General features: G+C 45.6%; 3 protein-coding genes across 3 annotated transcripts; all 3 read right to left on the bottom strand.

Annotated features, from left to right (window-relative positions):
• Positions 1–424: 424 nt before the first annotated feature.
• On the bottom strand, positions 425–1,891 carry KRTAP29-1 (keratin associated like protein 29-1). The gene has a single exon (XM_033183065.1). It carries the CDS (start codon positions 1,874–1,876, stop codon positions 791–793), a length of 1,086 nt encoding a protein of 361 aa, XP_033038956.1. The 5' UTR covers positions 1,877–1,891; the 3' UTR covers positions 425–790.
• Positions 1,892–6,307: 4,416 nt separating this feature from the next.
• LOC117066994 (keratin-associated protein 16-1) lies at positions 6,308–8,261 on the bottom strand. Its single transcript, XM_033183036.1, has one exon. It carries the CDS (start codon positions 8,259–8,261, stop codon positions 6,711–6,713), a length of 1,551 nt encoding a protein of 516 aa, XP_033038927.1. The 3' UTR covers positions 6,308–6,710.
• Positions 8,262–16,253: 7,992 nt separating this feature from the next.
• LOC117067036 (keratin-associated protein 17-1) lies at positions 16,254–17,060 on the bottom strand. The gene has a single exon (XM_033183092.1). The coding sequence runs from the start codon at positions 16,973–16,975 to the stop codon at positions 16,670–16,672; it is 306 nt and encodes a 101-aa protein (XP_033038983.1). The 5' UTR covers positions 16,976–17,060; the 3' UTR covers positions 16,254–16,669.
• Between the last annotated feature and the right edge of the window lie 3,137 nt (positions 17,061–20,197).

Genomic DNA, 20,197 nt, shown 5'->3' with positions numbered 1-20,197 from the left:
GAGGTTGCGGTGAACTGAGATCACGCCATTGCCCTCCAGCCTGGGCAATAAGAGTAAAAACCCCATCTCAAAAAAAAAAAAATTGAATTAACCCTAAGCAATTCTCCATGGTCAATACCTCATGTTTGTTTTCCTCTGTGGCTTTCCAGAACCATTTTTGCTGTTGACTTCCTGTCTACTCACTGTGGGGAAAGTGAGCCCACTCAACTCAAAAGAACTCTTGGTGCTGAAAATTTTGGAAGCCAGTGAACTGTTCGCCCTTACTCTCGTCCAGCTGGAGAATCTATAATCCTAGACACCAGCCACCCTTGCAGACCAATGCAGACCCACTGACTTAGATGACTCAAGCTCATTGTGCTCAAATGTGACCTGAAGGAAATCTACATAGGGTGTGCGTAGGAATGAAAGCACTCCAAGAGTCTTATTTATCATACTTAACCAGTCACATTTTTATTAGCAGCTGGCAGCAAAGGCGTCTTCTGAAAGACCAGGCAGCATCAAGAAAGATAAACAAGAGAGGATTTGCTGAAGTGAAATGAATTGACAATATCAGGAAATGCAAGCAGCAGTGTGGTAGTCCATGGTTGCTGAAAGGTTATTCTTGGTTAAGAAAGATCTCTTTGTGCCTGGACAATTTCCCTGGTCAGCACCTGGAGAGAATGTGGAGGTAGACTCACGGTAAAGTTAGAAAGCAGGCAGCATTTGTACTCGGTGGGAGGCAGGCACCCAGGGATGGCTATGCATTTATAGACAGCGGCAGACCCTCAGAGGAGGTGTGAAGAGTGCTCCATTAACAAAGTGTTGCCTTGCAGAAGCTGGACTCACAGCTGGGTTGGCATGAAGTTGGCAAGCAATTGGAGGCACCACTGGGTGATGTGCCTAAACCAGTCACACAGCAAGCTGATTTGCAGCCATTCTGGTTATAGGAAGTGGGTCCATCACAAGTCGGTTGGCCAGAAATCATAGTGTCACAGGAAGCTGGTTTGCAACAGTCCTTTGTGGAACAAGGGACCTGGCAGTTAGCCACTGGCTGGTAGATGAAGCATGTGGAAGCAGCCGGTTGGCAGTGAAGTGGCTGGCAAAGGGAAGGCACGCAGCAAGTAGTATTGCAAGAACTGAACACACAAGTCGATGGCTGGCAGGAAACAGGCATGTAGAGGGCTGATTGGCAAGGCTTGAAAATGTAGCAGATGGGTTGATAATAAGTTGATTTACAGGGCTGGCCTTCACCACTGACGGGTTGACATGAACTTCCTTGGCACCAAGTTGTTTGGCATGGACTAACTGTACAGACAGTTGGTAGGCAAGAAGTTTCCGGACAGGAGGTCACTTCAGAGCAGGATGGCTGGCAGGATCCAGCATCACAGCAGACTGATTGGCCACAAGCTGCCTGACATGATCCAGACATGCAGACAGGTTCCTGGCAGGAGTTTTGCTGGCAGGGACTGGCATTGCAGCACTTTTCCTGACAACAAGTAGATTCCGAGCAGGATGGCTGACATGAGCTAACCAGACAAGGAGGCTGACCAGTGCCAGACTGATAGCAGGCTGCGTGGGAGCACATAGGTTGGCAAACAAAACCCACACAAGACGTTGCTTGAAGGCAGGTAGGTTGACACGAAGCAGGATCACAGCCACTTGGGGCACCAATGAATGGCTGACAGCTTTCTTGGCATGTGACCAGTTGCCACGTTCTGCTGTGGCAGGAACTAGGCAAACAGAGAGCATGCCGAAAGTCGCTTCTAATTGGGTATGTGGTGATGGCGGGCACAGCTGGAATGGCTGTGGTCTTTCCAGGACAACAGCTGTCTGCCATGGTGCTGGTGCTGACTTTCTGGGAAGTCGCAAGCTCAGTATACCTGCATTTGAAAGACATCCGATACAGAGGGGCTTTTATAGTCCTTCACTAGGGGTGCTGGCACGACATGCAGCATCTTTCCTTGTTATTGTTTTTACTCACTTGCATGCAAACATCTGATTAACAGGCTTCAGGAGCCTGGGAGATGTTGCTCCAGCTTTGAAAATGTGTCTGTTGAGTCGGGAGTTCTGCACTGCATTTGGATTCGTTGACACTGCGCCTGCTCTTGGATGAGCTGTCTCTTTTACAGGTTGCTCCCCAGCCTTACTGAAGCAGGCCTTTCCTGGCACTAACCTTTCATCAGGAGGCCTCTACCAAGCCAGAGCAGCCCTGCTCTTCCTCCAGGAATGCAGCTTTGCGCCATTCAATCAGAAATGAAGCCTTGACCCAGTTTGGGGAGGGGGTGTCAAGAAGGGAAATGGAAAATTACTCCATGGAACCCAGGGACACTTAAGTGCCTCCACCTCTTTTTAAAACCTTCCCATTTAGCATTCCTGAAACTTGTTTACTGTACTATTACTAATAATAACAACAGAAATGGCTTTCATTTATTACATAGTTACTAGACCAAGCCCTTGACTGCATTTTTCATTGGATCCTCACAATGACTTTAGTAAGTATAATTGTTATCACTATGTTAGAAGTGGCAAAAAAAAAAAAAAGTAATAAATAAAGAAGAAACCAGGTTTAAAACGAAGTTAATATTAAAATGTAAAACTTCATTGGCCTTTTTAGGAAGTCTAAAATCTCCCCCAAATTGGTTCCTCTCAATATTTGTTTAGAACAGAAAAGAAAAAACCGGAAGAAGTGGCAAAACTAACTCACAGATTTTAAATCATGTTCCCCAAATTATGCAAACGATAAGGCATAGAAACAAAATTCAAACCTAGCTTTGTCTGACCGCCAGAGCCCTGATCTTAACCACCTATTAGACCCCCTGACTTTGGGGAGGCAGAGAGAGGGCGACACTGATATAGTGGCTGCAGGCTGACACTCCTATGGCAGCAGGCCGGCTCGTGGGCAGGTTGCCCAGGCCCCATCCTGGGGATCCTCCGCCCATTCCAGTGACTGTAATCAGCAACTAGACCACACTGGTGTGAGTACTTACCTCTGCTTATCAATACACTCAAACACAGTCTTTTAATTTTGGAAATTTTAAAAACTGCGAAATATTTCATCAAGAAGGATCAAACCCACCCTAGGGCATCAACAGCATATGAATTCTATACAAATAAAAACACAACAGCCAGAAGTGATAATAATAAAAAAGAAAAATCACTGAAAAGTGGTGTTAATGTTAAACCAATCGCTTCCAAGAGGAATTCATGAGGGACTTTCTTGGCCCTTCTGTTTTTCCTCTGGGCTTGTCCTGGCTCCACATCACCAGCCAGGTCCAGTGTTCTACACCAGCTAACGTCCTGGCCTGGTTCATGCTGGAGGCGCATGACGGAGTGGAAAGATCACGGTGTGGGGAGCCAGATGGGGCTGGCCTTGATTTCTGGGTCTGCCACTAACTCAGTCTGTTGGATGTGTTCGCTAATTACCTAAGTCTTCAAAGTATGGCGATTTCATCGACTGCACTGCCGTGTCTCAGATTCGTTTTTTGTGGGTGTTTGTTTGTTTTGGTTGCTTCACAAATTATTGAAAATACTGGAAATGCTGGAGGGTACTTTGCAAACCCCCAGCCACAAAATGCCTTCTCCTTGGCACCCTCCTCACCCTCATTTTAAAAAGAAGAGAAACGTTTTTGATCAGAACAATGTCTGGAAAACCTTCTCCCCTGTCTTTGAAACATCTTTTTCCCCACAATTGGTTTCTATGTCACACCATGGATCATTTCTTTTGCCCTCCTTCTTGTCTCTATTCATGTTGGCATCTTTCAATCTGCAGGAATCCATGCACTGTGTTTTATTGCTGAATATTTACACCCCAAAGCTCTTCATCTTCCCAAAGGAAGTAGTTAATACTTTCAGTCTTACCAAATATGTCAATCAAAATGCGAACATGAGTATAATTGAAAAATCACATCAACTTCAGTCCAATATCCTATACCACTTTTATAGTTTTAAAGCAATCCATTCTACATCTGTTTTTCTCTAAGTGATTGTGCTCTTGTTTTCTTTCCTCCTAAAGGAACCTCTCAATCGCAAGAACAGCTGTCTTGCTGTAGTTCAAGGCACTAAAAACACCCAATGTATCAACAAAGACACGTTGTGACCACATTGAGAAATATGATGATCCACACAGAACCTAGGCTTTGGAAAGAATTGGGTTTTAGTCATTTGCATGTTACTTGTTAGCCACGACAATCGTGAATTTTATCACTCCCTTTATATATATGTGTGTGTGTATATATATATATGTTTGTGTATGTGTGTATGTGTATAAATGCATGTATACTCATACATATGTGTGCCTGCGGTTTTTGAACAATACACTCACGTATGTTTGAGTGTGTGTGTGTATATATATACACACATTATATTAATATACATAAATATATACACACACATGGTTTTCTGGAGCTTGTTTATATCAATCAACATTATGTCGGTAAGATTCGCCCATGCTATTGCATGTCACCATGTCCAGTCATTTTCACAGTATGATATCCCATTGTGTGAATATACTACAATTTACTTGTCCATGGATGGGCATTTGGATTGTTTGTCCTTCAAATTCTGCATCTTATGTACAGGGAAAAAATAGGAGAGAATACATATTACTTCACAGAATTGCTGTAATCCGTATGAAATACTTAGTCCAGTGCTTGGTACAGAGGTTCAAAACCCTAGCCAACTCCTCTCTCTCTCTCTGTGTGTGTTTTTTTTTTGTTTGTTTGTTTGTTTAGACGGAGTCTCTCTCTGTCACCCAGGTTGGAGTGCAATGGCGCAATCTTGGCTCACTGCAACCTCCTCCTCCCGGGTTCAAGCAATTCTCCTGCCTCAATCTCCTAGTAACTGGGACTGCAGGTGTGCGCCTCCACAACCAACTAATTTTTGTATTTTTAGTAGAGGTGGGGTTTCACCATGTTGGCCAGGCTGGTTTTGAACTCCTGACCTCACATGATTCGCCCACCTGGGCCTCCCAAAGTGCTGGGATTACAGGCATTAGCCACAGTATCCGGCTGGCCAGCTCCCCTCTTGACTCTGGAAGGAGACAATGATAAATCCCAATGGCTTGATGAGACAGTAACTTCAACATCAATGTGGTAAGTTTTGCTTTTGACTTTCTCCCTCTGCCATAGTCTGACCCAGTGATTCTCAAACAGGGGTGATTTTTGCACTCCCAGGCAATGTTTGGCAATGTCTGGAGACATTTGTGATCATCACCCTCAAGGGATGCTACTAGAATCTGGTTCATAGAGGCCAGCGATGCTGCTTAACTTCCTACCATTCACAGGACAGCTATTACAACAAAGAATCACCCAAGCCAAAATGTCAATAACGCTGGAGTTGAGAAGCCCTGGTCGACCCTCACACTGTGCTCTTGATGACTCAACCTGCACCTTGAGGACAAGGAGTAGGCCTCGATTCTGTGCACTAAGTGTAGGAAGTGACTGCTTTGAAGAGACTCTGTCCTTGGAGACTGTAAGATATGGAATTTATCCTATGAGTGTCTTGGAGGAACTAGGAGAACATAAACAAAATTCTCACACAAGAAATCCAAGTTACCCAACCTTCTTTGCTGTAAGTATGGTCTCTGATCTCCACTTATTTTTCTTCCACTGTGGACCCAAAAACAATTGGCTTCCTTTCCTCCCCAGCCTCTCTATATCCAGAACCATGTTCTTCCATTGAGTTCTCCACACCAAGGCCAGAGGGATGTTCCAAAACCCAGTGCTCTTCCTGTCACCTCCCTGCATGCAGCCCCTTGATGCCTTCATGTCAGCCCTGCATCAAATCCAAACACCTCTGTCTAGCATGCAAGGCCCAACATAGCAGATTACTGTCTACAATCTGACCTCGTGGCTCATTCCTCGAAGAACAACTCTGCCCACGCCTCATCTAATGAACAATTTGCTCTCAAGCCCCATTCACTTGTACGTGTCTCCTTTGCCTAGAAAACTTTTCCTTTCCTGTTTGTAGCTGATTAATTCCTGCTCATACTGAAAGACTCAATGCCAGTATCACATTCTCCAATAATTCTTTCCTTGTTCCCCCACCACGCTCTGCTGAGTTCATGGTGCTCTGTGCTTATCTCCGAGTACTTGGCACAAAGGAATGTCATAATTATCTTGCTGCCCACCAGAGAGTGCGCTTCTTGAGAGCAAAGACTGAGACTTCTGTTTATCCTTAGAGCTAAACACAATCCCTGGCACCTAGCTGCTATCTAATAATGCCTGAGGGATGGGTGGGTGGATGGATGGTTGAATGAAGCTGCTGTTGAAGAAGAAGCAAGTCACTGATGAGACTATGGCATTAATGGAAGAGCAAGGAGAACAGCAAGTCGCTTCAGCTTAACCACCTTTATTGGACAGTTACATGTTTTACCTGATTGGAGAAGTCCCTAAGGAACACAAGCATGCATAGCAAGGGAGCACATACATGGTGACAGAAAATACTACATGCAGGAAAGAGACCTGAGATGATATGGCAAAGCGGTTCTTCTCAGCTTAATTGCAGCAGAAGACAAGAACCTGGACTGTCTCCCTCTCACTGTCCAGAAGGCCTTCATTTCGGTGATCAGGATACTGACATTTCTGATGAGTTCTTTGAGGTGTAAGCAGATGGTGAGTAACAATGCAGAAAGAAAGAGCTCCTAGCTAAGTCATACTGAACTTTGGGGAGGACAGTGTAGTTTTGTCTCTAGCTGGTGGCTTGCTTTGCAAGAATTGGGGGCTGAAGCCGGTTTAGCAGTTGGCAGGCTTGCTGGCAGCAGGCTGAGCTGTTGCAACCTCACGGTTGGTTGGGCTGATGGGTTTGGCCTCAGTGGGCTGGCAGGGACCTTCTTCTGAGACATCCGCCTTGCAGGGGGTTGAGTCAACACAATCCACTTGGCTGGAAGTGGATTTTTTGCAATCCCGTTTGCAAGAGTCGGACTCAGTGCAAGATGGGCGGAAGCAGACTGGGCGGTAAGAGTAGGAAGTGACACAGGCTGGGCGGCGCAGGATGGAGTAGCATGGGCGGTAACAAGAGGGACGGTAGGAGATGGATGTCACATATGGCTGCCTATAGGTGAAGAGTCCAGAGCAGATTGGACGGCAGATTGGACGGGAGACCGGGCGGTAGGAAACCGTAGCACTGCAAGGCCGTTTGCTCGAACTGGGTATGTAGAAAGTCCTAGGACAAGTTGGTTGGCAGATGGCAGATGCAGAAGACCCTGGACGGCAGGAAAGAGGTCGGCAGGAGGTAGATGGGCAGGAAACTGGCTCAGGGCAGACAGAACGACAGCGCTTGACTACATAGCAAGTAGGTTGGCATGGACTGGGCACACAGACAGTTGGTGAGCAGGGGCTGGGCTCAGAGCAGATGGGTTGGCAGATACTGGAGACACAACAAGAAGGCTCTTGGCAAGTGCTGGGGACACAAGATGGCTCGCACGGGCTCTGAACACAGCAGACAGGGCGGAGGCAAACTGGCTCACAGACCAGAGCCACACAGGTAGCTGGCTGGCAGATGCTAGACTCTGAGCAAGATGGCTCACAAGGGCTGGGGTCACAGCAGACAGCCTGGCAGCCACTGGTCACAGAGCAGGTAGGTGTCGGGCACACTGGCTGACAGCAGGCGGGCTCACAGACCACAGGTTGGCAGGAACTAGGCAGGGTGCAGACAGCTGAACAGCAGCTGGGCTCACAGACAACTGGCTGGGAGCAGCTGGATTTGCAGAGGACAGGCTGGCAGGAAGTGGGCACACAGAGGACTGGTTGGCAGGAAGTGGCCTCAGAGCATACAGGTTGGCAGCAGCTGCTCACAGAGCAAGAAGGCTCACAAATAGCAGGCTCACAGCACACAGGTTGGCAGCAGCTGCTCACGGAGCAAGAAGGCTCACAAATAGCAGGCTCACAGCTCACAGGTTGAGCACAGCTGCTCACGGAGCAAGAAGGCTCACAAATGGTGGCCTCGAAGCACACAGGTTGGCAGCAGCCGCTCACGGAGCAAGAAGGCTCACAGGTGGTGGCCTCACAGCACACGGGTTGGCAGCAGCTGCTCACGGAGCAAGGCTCACAAATGGCAGGCTCACAGCACAGGGGTTGGGCACAGCTGCTCACAGGACAGGAGGGCTGACAGCACTGTGGCCCACAGCTGGATGATCCGCAGCTATCTTGACAAGTCACCAGCTGCCATGTCTGGCTCTGGCAGGAACTGGGCAGGCAGATGGGGCCTCCACAGCTCACCTCGGTGGAGCAGAGAGAGATGGCTGGCACGGAGAAGCATTTCCTAGAACAGCAACTACCAGACATGGTGGAGGTGGCCGTGCTTCCTTGTGCTGAGTGCTGAGAGGTCGCTGCCTGACTGTGACAGCTCCCTGAGGCCCTCACTTTTATATCCCCTCACTGGCGTGTTCTGTTTGGGACTCCTGCATCTTTTCCTCATTGTTGTTTGGGCCAGTTTGCAGAGGAACATCTTATTATACCACCTTTTGTTGATCTGGAAGCTGTTTATCTACCCATAAAGAAGCTGTTTATTTATTGATGTGCTAAATTTGGAATCCTCAGAGCTACAAGTAGTCTTGGAAGAAGCACCCTCACCTCCAAACTGGATGATCTATGTTTCTGAGCATTGTGAACAGGGAAAGAAGAATGAAACTTATAATTTATCCACCTTCTAGTCTTCCACACCAGGCCCTGGGTTGGGTTCAAAGGATGCCACAGGAATAAGACCTATTCACCCATTCTCTTGGATCTTGCTGTCTAGTGGGCAGATAAGCATGCAGACAAACTCACTGCAATACAATGATAAGTTCAACAATAGACATACAGAGATTAATTGAGAGGAGAGGTGATGAATTCAGTTGGGAGAAGAACAACTGGACTGGATTTTAAATGACTGCACCTCACAGCAATGATCTTACTTAAAATCACCAGAAATCCCACGAGGCAGAGATTTTTCTCCACCATTAGAAATGAATAAATGGAATAATAAGAGCTATTTATGACAAACCCACAGCCAATATCATACTGAATGGGCAGAAACTGGAAACATTCCCTTTGAAAACTGGCACAAGACAGGGATGCCCTCTCTCACCACTCCTATTCAACATAGTGTTGGAAGTTCTGGCTAGGGCAATCAGGCAAGAGAAAGAAATCAAGGGTATTCAGTTAGGAAAAGAAGAAGTCAAATTGTCCCTGTTTGCAGATGACATGATTGTATATTTAGAAAACCCCATTGTCTCAGCCCAAAATCTCCTTAAGCTGATAAGCAACTTCAGCAAAGTCTCAGGATACAAAATTAATGTGCAAAAATCACAAGCATTCTTATACACCAGTAACAGACAAACAGAGAGCCAAATCATGAATGAACTTCCATTCACAATTGCTTCAAAGAGAATAAAATACCTAGGAATCCAACTTACAAGGGATGTCAAGGACCTCTTCAAGGAGAACTACAAACCACTGCTCAGTGAAATAAAAGAGAACACAAACAAATGGAAGAACATACCATGCTCATGGATAGGAAGAATCAATATCGTGAAAATGGCCATACTGCCCAAGGTTATTTATAGATTCAATGCCATCCCCATCAAGCTACCAATGACTTTCTTCACAGAATTGGAAAAAACTGCTTTAAAGTTCATATGGAACCAAAAAAGAGCCCGAATTGCCAAGACAATCCTAAGTCAAAAGGACAAAGCTGGAGGCGTCACGCTACCTGACTTCAAACTATACTACAAGGCTACAGTAACCAAAACAGCATGGTACTGGTACCACAACAGAGATATAGACCAATGGAACAGAACAGAGTCCTCAGAAATAATACCACACATCTACAGCCATCTGATCTTTGACAAACCTGAGAGAAGCAAGAAATGGGGAAAGGATTCCCTATTTAATAAATGGTGCTGGGAAAATTGGCTAGCCATAAGTAGAAAGCTGAAACTGGATCCTTTCCTTACTCCTTATACGAAGATTAATTCAAGATGGATTAGAGACTTAAATGTTAGACCTAATACCATAAAAATCCTAGAAGTAAACCTAGGTAATACCATTCAGGACATGGGCATGGGCAAGGACTTCATGCCTAAAACACCAAAAGCAACGGCAGCAAAAGCCAAAATTGACAAATGGGATCTAATTAAACTAAGGAGCTTCTGCACAGCAAAAGAAACTACCATCAGAGTGAACAGGCAACCTACAGAATGGGAGAAAATTTTTGCAATCTACTCATCTGACAAAGGGCTAATATCCAGAATCTACAAAGAACTCAAACAAATATATAAGAAAAAAACAACCCCATCAAAAAGTGGGCAAAGGATATGAACAGACATTTCTCAAAAGAAGACATTCATACAGCCAACAGACACATGAAAAAATGCTCATCATCACTCGCCATCAGAGAAATGCAAATCAAAACCACAATGAGATACCATCTCACACCAGTTAGAATGGCAATCATTAAAAAGTCAGGAGACAACAGGTGTTGGAGAGGATGTAGAGAAATAGGAACACTTTTACACTGTTGGTGGGACTGTAAACTAGTTCAACCATTATGGAAAACAGTATGGCAATTCCTCAAGAATCTAGAACTAGATGTACCATATGACCCAGCCATCCCACTACTGGGTATATACCCAAAGGATTATAAATCATGCTGCTATAAAGACACATGCACATGTATGTTTATTGCGGCACTATTCACAATAGCAAAGACTTGGAATCAACCCAAATGTCCATCTGTGACAGGCTGGATTAAGAAAATGTGGCACATATACACCATGGAATACTATGCAGCCATAAAAAAGGATGAGTTTCCGTCCTTTGCAGGGACATGGATGCAGCTGGAAACCATCATTCTTAGCAAACTATCACAAGAACAGAAAACCAAACACCGCATGTTCTCACTCATAGGTGGGAACTGAACAATGAGATCACTTGGACTCGGGAAGGGGAACATCACACACCAGGGCCTATCATGGGGAGGGGGGAGGGGGGAGGATTGCATTGGGAGTTACACCTGATATAAATGATGAATTGATGGGTGGTGACGAGTTGATGGGTGCAGCACACCAACATGGCACAAGCATACATATGTAACAAACCTGCACGTTATGCACATGTACCCTAGAACTTAAAGTATAATAAAAAAAAATTTTAAAAAATTAAAAAATTTAAAAATTTAAAAAAATGAATAAATGGGCCAGGAACCATGGCTCATGCCTGTAATCCCAACACTTTGGGAGGCCGAGGCAGGCGGATCACCTGAGGTCAGGAGTTTGAGACCAGATTGGCCAACATGGCGAAACCCCATCCCCACTAAAAATACAAGAATTAGCCAGGCATGGTGGTGCACACCTCTAATCCCAAATGCTTGGGAGGCTGAGGCAGGAGAATCACTTGAACCTGGGAGGTAGAGGTTGTAGTGAGCCAAGATCAAGCCACTGCACTCCTGCCTGGGTGGCAAAGATAGACTGTGTCTCAAAAAAAAAAAAAAAAAAGAAAAGAGAAAGAAAAAGAAAAGGAAATGTAGAAATGGGGGCAGAGGGTCAGAAAGTTTTAGTCACTTGCTGAAGATCACACACAGCCTGTCCCTGATCTAAGGCTGCTGTCCCTCCTTCTCACCAACCTGTCTAGACCTACCTTTCTCAGAAGATTTCGTCAAAGACACATACTGTCGGCTCAGCCCACCGCCATCCTCCATACTATCCCATAAGCATAGAACATTGGCTTGACCTGTCCCTGCAAAGCATGTGACCCAGCCTTTCTGCTCCTCCTCAAGCATTCATTAGACCTCCAGGGTCTTCCTTGCTTTTAACGATTTTGACAGTTCCTTTAAAAAAAACAAAAAAGCAAAAAAGTCTCCAAGACCCAAAGGGTAAAGAGTGGAAAACAAGAGAATTCTCAGGTGTGTCTCTCAAAGACTTTGTGAACAAGAGACTCATCTTTGCTACTCTTGAGACAGATGAAGGGAGAAATGAATCGTAGGTTTCTGAACACCAGGACTTAACATCTTGCTCAGTGAAGGGCCTAGTTTTCCTCCACCATGTGTTTTCATCAACACAAAAGGCAGGCTCTTGCTTGGAAAAGCTGAGGCATTCTGCCATCCATTGTGCCACCCATTCATCCTTCCCTTCGTTTATTAATTCATGCAATCATTGACTCAGTTTCTCTTTTATTTTTGCACTCAACTCAGCCAACACTGGGTTCTGTGTGATGGATACAAAAAGAGTGAGTTGCTATTCTGGCCACAAGGAGCCCAAGTTTAGAAGAGAGATAGACGCATCTATAAGCAAGTATGGTACAGACTGCAAGTGTTGTGAAAGAAGGATGCAGGGGGTGGATGCAGCAGAGAGAGATAGCTGGCATGGAGAGGCATTTCCTAGAACAGCATCTGCCAGACATGGTAGAGGTGGCCATGCTTCCTGTGAGTGCTGAGAGGTCACTGCCTGACTGTGACAGCTCCCTGAGACCCTCACTTTGGAGGCACCCAGGAGAGATATTGACATGGTTTTTGGAGGCTGGGTATGGTGGCTCACACCTGTAATCCCAACACTTTCAGAGGCTGAGGTGAGTGGATCACCTCAGGTCAGGAGTTCGAGACAAGCCTGGCCAACATGGAGAAACCCCGTCCCTACTAAAAATACAAAAATTACCTGGGCATGCTGGCATGTGCCTGTAATTCCAGCTACACTTGGGAGGCTGAGGCAGGAGAATTGCTTGAACCGGGGAGACAGAGGTTGCAGTGCGCCAAGATGGCACTACTGCACTCCACCCTGGGCGACAGAGCAAGACTCTGTCCCAAAGAAAAAGAAAAAGAAAAAAAAAAAGACATGGTTTTTGGGGAATTAGAGAAGCCTTTGCAAGTAAAATGAAGGCTCAAAGAGAGCGGACCGGGCCGGGCGCAGTGGTTCACGCCTGTAATCCCAGCACTTTGGGAGGCCGAGGCGGGCGGATCACGAGGTCAGGAGATCGAGACCACGGTGAAACCCTGTCTCTACTAAAAATACAAAAAATTAGCCAGGCGCGGTGGTGGGTGCTTGTAGTCCCAGCTACTCAGGAGGCTGAGGCAGAAGAATGGCATGAACCCAGTAGGCAGAGCTTGCAGTGAGCCAAGATCACGCTACTGCACTCTAGCCTGGGCGACACAGTGAGACTCTGTCTCAAAAGCAATAAAAATAAAAAAAGAGAGAGTGGACAAAAAAGGGGTCATAAAGGCAGGAAAAGGATAAGATGTGGAAATCAAAGACATAGAGCACATTACATTTGGCAAGCAGCAAATGATTCAACATAGCCAGGATGAAAAGCAGAGGGGATAGGAGGGAAAAGCAGTGGGGCTAGAGGGGTTACTAGGCACCCAATCATGAAAGGTCTTGTGGACCCTGATTAAGAAGTTGTGTTTTTTTAATGATAATAAGGGTTTAAGCAGGGGAGTAACTTGATTGGGGTTGCCCTTTCAGAAAGATGTGTGTCCTCTCTCTGGATGTGGAGAAGGGAGGGTGAGTGCAAGTCTGAAGGCAGGCAGACAATTAGGGGTCTGTGGCAGTTACTCAGAAGTTTCATGGCAACAACCTGAACTGGGCAGGTTCGGAGACCTGAGAGATGGGTCGTGGTGGCTGAAAATGGAAGTTTAGGAACAGGGAGTGCCATTCTTTTAAATGTGGCTCTCAAGCAGTGGGCAAAGAGGACTTTTGGACAGGCCTGCAGAGGGAAAGGCGGAGCAGCCGCTGAGACCCTTCTCTTTTCCATTCACTTCTCTTCCTCAGCTAAACCAGCGGTGAATGGAAGTCCGCCCCACAAACAAATTTCTCATAAACTCTCTCAGCCAAGAAACCCATCCATTGTGCTGCAGTGTCATCTGTTCGAAGAATCCTTCCCTGCTAAATGAAAAGGCAGGTCATTCAACTATGTAACCCACTTCTACTTTATTCTTCTTTATAGCTCTTATCACCCCCTTGACCTCATATAAGCACCATGAGGGCAAGGACCTTGTCTACACACAGATGTATACCCAGCACCCAGAGCAGCAGCTGATACATTGGAGGCACAAAATTAGTATTTATTAAACGAATAAATGAGAACCTCTGTGGATAGCTAAGAAGGGCAAGCTTGTATCAGTAATTCAAAAATCAGTACCTCTGCTCATGCATCCAGGAGGCATGACCATGAGCAATAGAATAATCAGCTGCTCTGAATCACAGCTACTCAATGCAGACTCTCTGGGCGCTGGACAGGTGCGTCCCATTGACACCTCCAGCTCTGGCTGTGGCTTTGTCTTGGGGGTTAAAGAACCAGTTCCTAGGAGACCAATTCCAGCCAGAATGAAAATGGCTCAAATAGTAGAGTCTGAAACTGAGCCAGGGCAGAGTCAAATCTCAGGTTCTCTCCAAAAGAAGACGCTAATAATACTGCTGGGTTAGTAAATGTAAGAAAAAAAACACAATGACCTACCACTATGTACCTGTTGGAATGGCTAGAAATAAAAAGACTGATAATATTAAGTGTTAGCAAGGACATAGACACTGGAACTCTCGGACATTGCTGGCTGGAATACAAAACGCTGTGGCCACTTTGCAAAACAACTCAGCAGTTTCATATAAGGCTAAGCAATCACTTACCATTTAAACAGCCATCCAATTGCTAGGTATTTATCCAAAATAAAACATGTTCACCAAAAAAAAAAAAAAATTCTACAAGAATGCTCATAGCAGCTTTATTCATAATAGCCAGAAACGCAAAAGAATCCAAATGCCCATAAGTAGGCGAATATATTTTTAATGTAGTTTATCTATACAATGGGATACTATTCAGTAGAAAAAAATGAATTATTGATACCTGCAACAATGAATAGATATAAAACATGTTAGGCAAAATGAAAAAGAGTTCGCACTGCGTTATTTCTTTTATATGAAATTCTAGACATGGTGAAATCTATAGTAACATAAAGAACAGGTTGATGGTTGCCAGGGTCTGGGGATAGGGGAGGAACTGACTGTAAGGGCAAACTGGGGAATTTTTGGGGTGATGGAAAGTTCCATAAAGATCTTGAGTGCAGTGGTGGTTACATAGTATGTACAAATGTCAGATCACATCATACTGTTCACTAAAAATGGAAACTTTTTATTATATGTAAATTACATTTCAATAAAGTTGACCATAAAAAAAGAAACAAAAAAAGTTTTTAAAGAAAAAGGTAAAAGCAACATAATCCCAGTTTTATTCATAAATACGCTTAGAAAAGAGTCTGGAAAGCTTATCAGTAATAAACTGAGTGGTGAGCCTTCAGAATACTATTACTCTTTATATATTTTTGTATTTCTTCATTTTTCAAAGATCATTGTTATGCTTCTAATCAGAAAACAATTTTTCTTTGTCAAAAGAAACATCACTTTGTAGGCATAAAAATAAATATTATTTTTTCCAGGGCAAGAGCAAAATTAGTTTTATTCTACACACAGCTTAAGATCACTTTCAACAAGAGGTTGAATCAACTATCTTTTGAGTTTTAACCTCCCAGGTGGACCCACACACCTCAGCTGGGCCCTGCCTAGCAGAGGTGTACTCACTCCCTGCTCCCTAGGACTCAGGCAGAAGAAACGTAGCTGGTTCCAGGTAAGAAAACCTAGCATAGAAAAGTGAGACTGGGCCAAGCATGAGGCTGGAAGAAGAAACTGTGTTGCGCAGAACATCCTCAGAAACTGTGAATTCACAAGCTTTGCCATTAGAAATCCTTTCCATTCAGAACCAATCTTGTTTTACCAACGCCTCCTCTCCAACTTTGCCAGAAAGTTCTGATCAAGCCTGAAGCCGTCCTGCAGAGCCGTCCTAGGAGAACTGTAGTGCAAAAGAAAGCCATGCCCTTCAATCACCATTAAATGTGGCCAGCATCAGCATTTGCCCAGGAGCTTTTAAAAACACAGGTCCGGGGGGACTCTAGGCCCTAGAGCTAATGGGTAAAATCTCCAGTGATAAAACCCAAGGATCTATAGTTTTAAAAGCTTTTCAAGTGAATCTCATGCAGCACACGGAAGCTTCCGTCTAGATCTACGGTTCTCAAACTTCAGTGCATAAGAATTATCTAAGGTTCTTGTTAAAAATACAGATTCCCAGGCCACGGTTTGGTGGATTCCGATTCTGTATGTCTTAGGGAGGGCCTCAGAATCTCCAGTTTTAACAAGCTCCCAGGTAATTTCGATGCAGGTGATCCAAAAACCACATTTCAAAAACCCTAAGCAGATGCCAGAGTGAATTTTTCTAACCCAGTCCTCAGCAGGGAGACCAAGGAAGAGGCAAGAGAATTAATTAGGTTATGCCAGCATGCTCAAATTTATTAAGAGGATCACAAAGAAGGTAGACTTTTTTTGCATCTCAGAAGCAGCAGAAAGCCAGGGTGAAGGATCAGTCCCAAAGACACCTTGAAGAAGAGGATGTCTTATAGTACAAGACATTGAACTTCACGTGAATCAATAAGTATTGGAGATTCACCCTTGAGCTTGGGGTCACTTTGTTGTGACCCAGTTTTAATGTTTCATCAGAGTGTGGCTCCTGTTCTCAGTGCCTTGAAATACCAGAGCAGGCGTTGGAGAAACAAGCCCTCCTCTACAAATCAGAGAAAGGCAAGACACTGTCTTGGGGGCTTGGAAGGTTCTGTACACGAGGGGCTGTCGCCCTGGAGCAGATGGAGGCTTTCGGTGGGACTACATCAGTGGCGGAGGTCTTCATTTTGTGTCGCATACAGGTGTGGGCTGGCAGCACACAGGCCCACAGCACCCGGAGCCGCAGCAACTGGACCCACAGCAACTGGATCCGCAGCAGCCACCCCCGCAGCCTCCGCAGCCTCCGCAGCCACCCCCGCAGCCAGATCCACAGCAGGACGATCCGCAGCAGCCGCCCCCGCAGCCAGAGCCCCCGCAGCCACAGCAGGAGCCACAGCAGCCACAGCAGGCCGGCTGACAGCAGCACTCTTCACAGCAGTTTTGCTCCTGGGTGCAGCAGGTGAAGCAGTCCCCCGGGCAGCACCCCATGGTCCCGGCCTGTCAGCTCGCAGGTCAGTAACGCAGCCGGAGTTCCCCACGACTGACCGTGGCCAGCCAGCTGGACGGCAGCTTTTATATCCCCTCACCCAGGCACGAGGGACGGGATGTTTTCTTTGTTATTATTTGTGCAAGTTTCCATAAGACCGGATCGTTAACTGGCTGTTTATTTTCCAGTCCTGAGTACCTCAACTCATAAAAACGCCCCACTCCTGCCAACTGCTGTTTGTCCAGAGGGTAAAAATACATCTTCGAAAAGACCTGTCATCATGGCCAAGCATCTGCCAGCTGTCATTAGCCTAGGCTGAAGATAGAAGGGGGAAGCCGCCACAGCCTCTGGCTCTGGAATGAGGCGCTCACCTCCCACATCTTCCCAGGTTGGTGATGGATCCCATCTTCCATGGATGCTAGTCCTGGAAAGGCAGACCAGCAACAGCCAAATGCCCTGTTCCCCCTGACACCAATGCAGGCTGCTGAGAAGGCCTGATCACGTGGCTTCTCCCAGGTGGAAATGGCATCCTCATCCCGGTTCATGTGAGCCAGGCAAATGTTTGTGTCTGTGTGTGGTATGGGGAGTGTGCCACCCATTTAGGCTTGGCCCGTGAGCATCAATCATGAGTAATAACTGCCCTGTGAAATGGAGAGAGACTCATCATAAAGCTGCAAGAAGCTGGTGAGGCACGGTCTGTCTTGGCTACATGGTGAGCTGAATACTCACACTTCTCTCTAAATAGGTGCGAAGAAACTGAAATCAGAACCCTCTACCCACCACCACTCCAGCCCCTGGTCTGTCCTTGATGGGGAAAGGAAGAGATGCAGGAAGAGGAAGAAGAGGAGAAGGAGAGGAAGAAAGGAAAGAAGAAAAGAAGGAAGCAAGCAGGAAGGAGATCAGTAAATATCCAAAACCCTACATTAAAATGAGAATGTTAGGCACTTTTTGTAAAGAGCTCCAACCTTATAGACCATCTGGCAGAAGGAGAAATTAGAGTACAAAATACCCAGTGTCATCCCAAGGAATAAAATGCCTTTGGAAGGAGTCAAAAATCTATAGATGGTTCAGGTCCATGTGTAAATTCTGAGATGGGTCAAAATTTCTGTCTCTTTCTTGGACTTTGGTACCTTGTCTCCTCTTGGAGTGCCCATGGCAGCCCTGAAGCTGGAATACAACATCTAGTAGGGGTGGAGGACAGAAGATAGGGGTGGGGCGGGAATGGAAGGAGGGATGGGAGTAAGGATCTGGATCAAGGGATCCAGTCCTTCCCTTTTCATGTCCCTTTCTTTTTCAGATGGGCTGAAAGTAAGACAGCCTCTAAGAAGGGCTAGAAGGACTAAGGGCAGGGTGGGGGTCTGGAGGCTGAATGATGAATGGGTTACTTGGATCTGATATGATACTCAGTACTTCACAGGATATGAAATTTTAGAGCTGGAAGGAACCCCTGAAACATCATCTGGTCCAGGGTTTTATGTCAGAATTGCCTAAAAGGGGGCCTTTTGAAAAATACAGATTCCCAAACTGTATCCCTGTCCTTATGATAAATCAAAATGTGTGCTTATGAGAACTTGAGAAGCTATATATTTTAAACTTTCTCAGGTAACTCAGGTTATATTAGGAAACACTGATATAATCTAATCCCATTATGACCATCACCGCCAAGCACTTGTGTTTTATAGACGATGATACCAAGGCCCAGAGACGACACATCCATGGTAAATTGGACCCATGGCCCAGATGTTCACCCTGCTGGTCCAGTGTTTCTTCCACCATATCACGTCCACAGATGGGCACCTCTGAGTGAGTGAGCATAATACAGCAATGTCTATGGCAGACACGTCCTTTTTTTGTTTGTTTTTTTTTTGTTTGTTTTTTGAGACAGAGTCTCACTCTGTTGCCCAGGCTGAAGTACAGTAGCTTGATCTTGGCTCACTGCAACCTCCACCTCCTGGGCTCAAACAATTCTCCTGCCTTAGCCTCCCAAGTTGCTGGGATTACAGGCACGCACGGACAAGCCTGGCTAATTTTTGTATTTTTAGTAGAGACAGGGTTTCACCATGTTGGACAGGCTGGTCTGGATCTCCTGACCTCAGGTGATCTGCCCGCCTTGGCCTCCCGAAGTGCTGGGATTACAGGCATGAACCACCGCGCCCAGCCGACACATCCTTTTACTTATTTATTTATTTGTTTGTTTATTTATTTTGAAATGGAATCTTGCTCTGTAGCCCAGGTTGGAGTGCAGTGGTGCGATCTTGGCTCACTGCAAGCTCCGCCTCCCAGATTCACGCCATTCTCCTGTCTCAGTAGCTGGGACTACAGGCGCCCACCACCACGCCCGTCTAATTTTTTGTATTTTTAGTAGAGACGGGGCTTCACCATGTTAGCCAGGATGGTCTCGATCTCGTGATCCACCCACCCGGGCCTCCCAAAGTGCTGGGGTTCCAGGTGTGAGCCACCATGCCCAGCCCATATTTATTTATTTTAATAAGAGGTCAGCATTCCCAGGATAAAAGGTACAAAAGAGTAGAAAGTCTTCCTCATCTTCCAGTGGCTCACCATTCAGTTCTCCTGCCTCTCACCCACTCCCTCTCTGCTCCCGTAATTACTTAACCCCTCTGTACCTGAACTGCTTCATCTATAAAACAGAAATTAGGATAATAATGGTGCCAGTTTCATAGAGCTGTTTGATTAAATGAGTAAATATAAATGTATACATATTGAACACTTGGTTGTTTGAATAACTTGAAAATATAAATTATCAAACTTTTATATTTAACAATTGATATACTCATGAGCATTTACTCAGATTAAGTACAACATTCAGTGTACAACTCAAATTATACACTATGGTTTCAATTGTGTAAATGTACATGTCATGATGAGGACTTGAAGTATTCACTGGTGTTATTTTCCTTCTGCAATTTCTTTCACTGTTGGTCTTTCCACACAAATTGGACAGCAGTGGGGACTTTTTATATTTGCTGCCCCCAGGGTAAGGTTTTTACTGTAGAAATGCAGAGAGAATGACTTAGGTCAATGCTTAGCTTATGCAATTCAAAGTAGACTTTTGCAACGCAGGGGAGTGGGTGGTCAGATGACCAGGTCCATCTAGCCTCCTGGATGGGGTGATGAGAGAATGTAGAATGTGTGAACTAGAGATCAGAGAGAACTCCAATATCTTAGTTGATGCCATGAGAGGGATGATTGGGCCAAGAGTAAGA

This window comes from Trachypithecus francoisi, unplaced genomic scaffold (genome assembly GCF_009764315.1).
Source record: "Trachypithecus francoisi isolate TF-2019V2 unplaced genomic scaffold, Tfra_2.0 Lachesis_group20, whole genome shotgun sequence".
NCBI lineage: Eukaryota > Metazoa > Chordata > Mammalia > Primates > Cercopithecidae > Trachypithecus > Trachypithecus francoisi.
The sequence above is the reverse complement of the archived record's forward strand: the minus strand, read 5'-3'. Positions and strand labels throughout refer to the sequence as shown.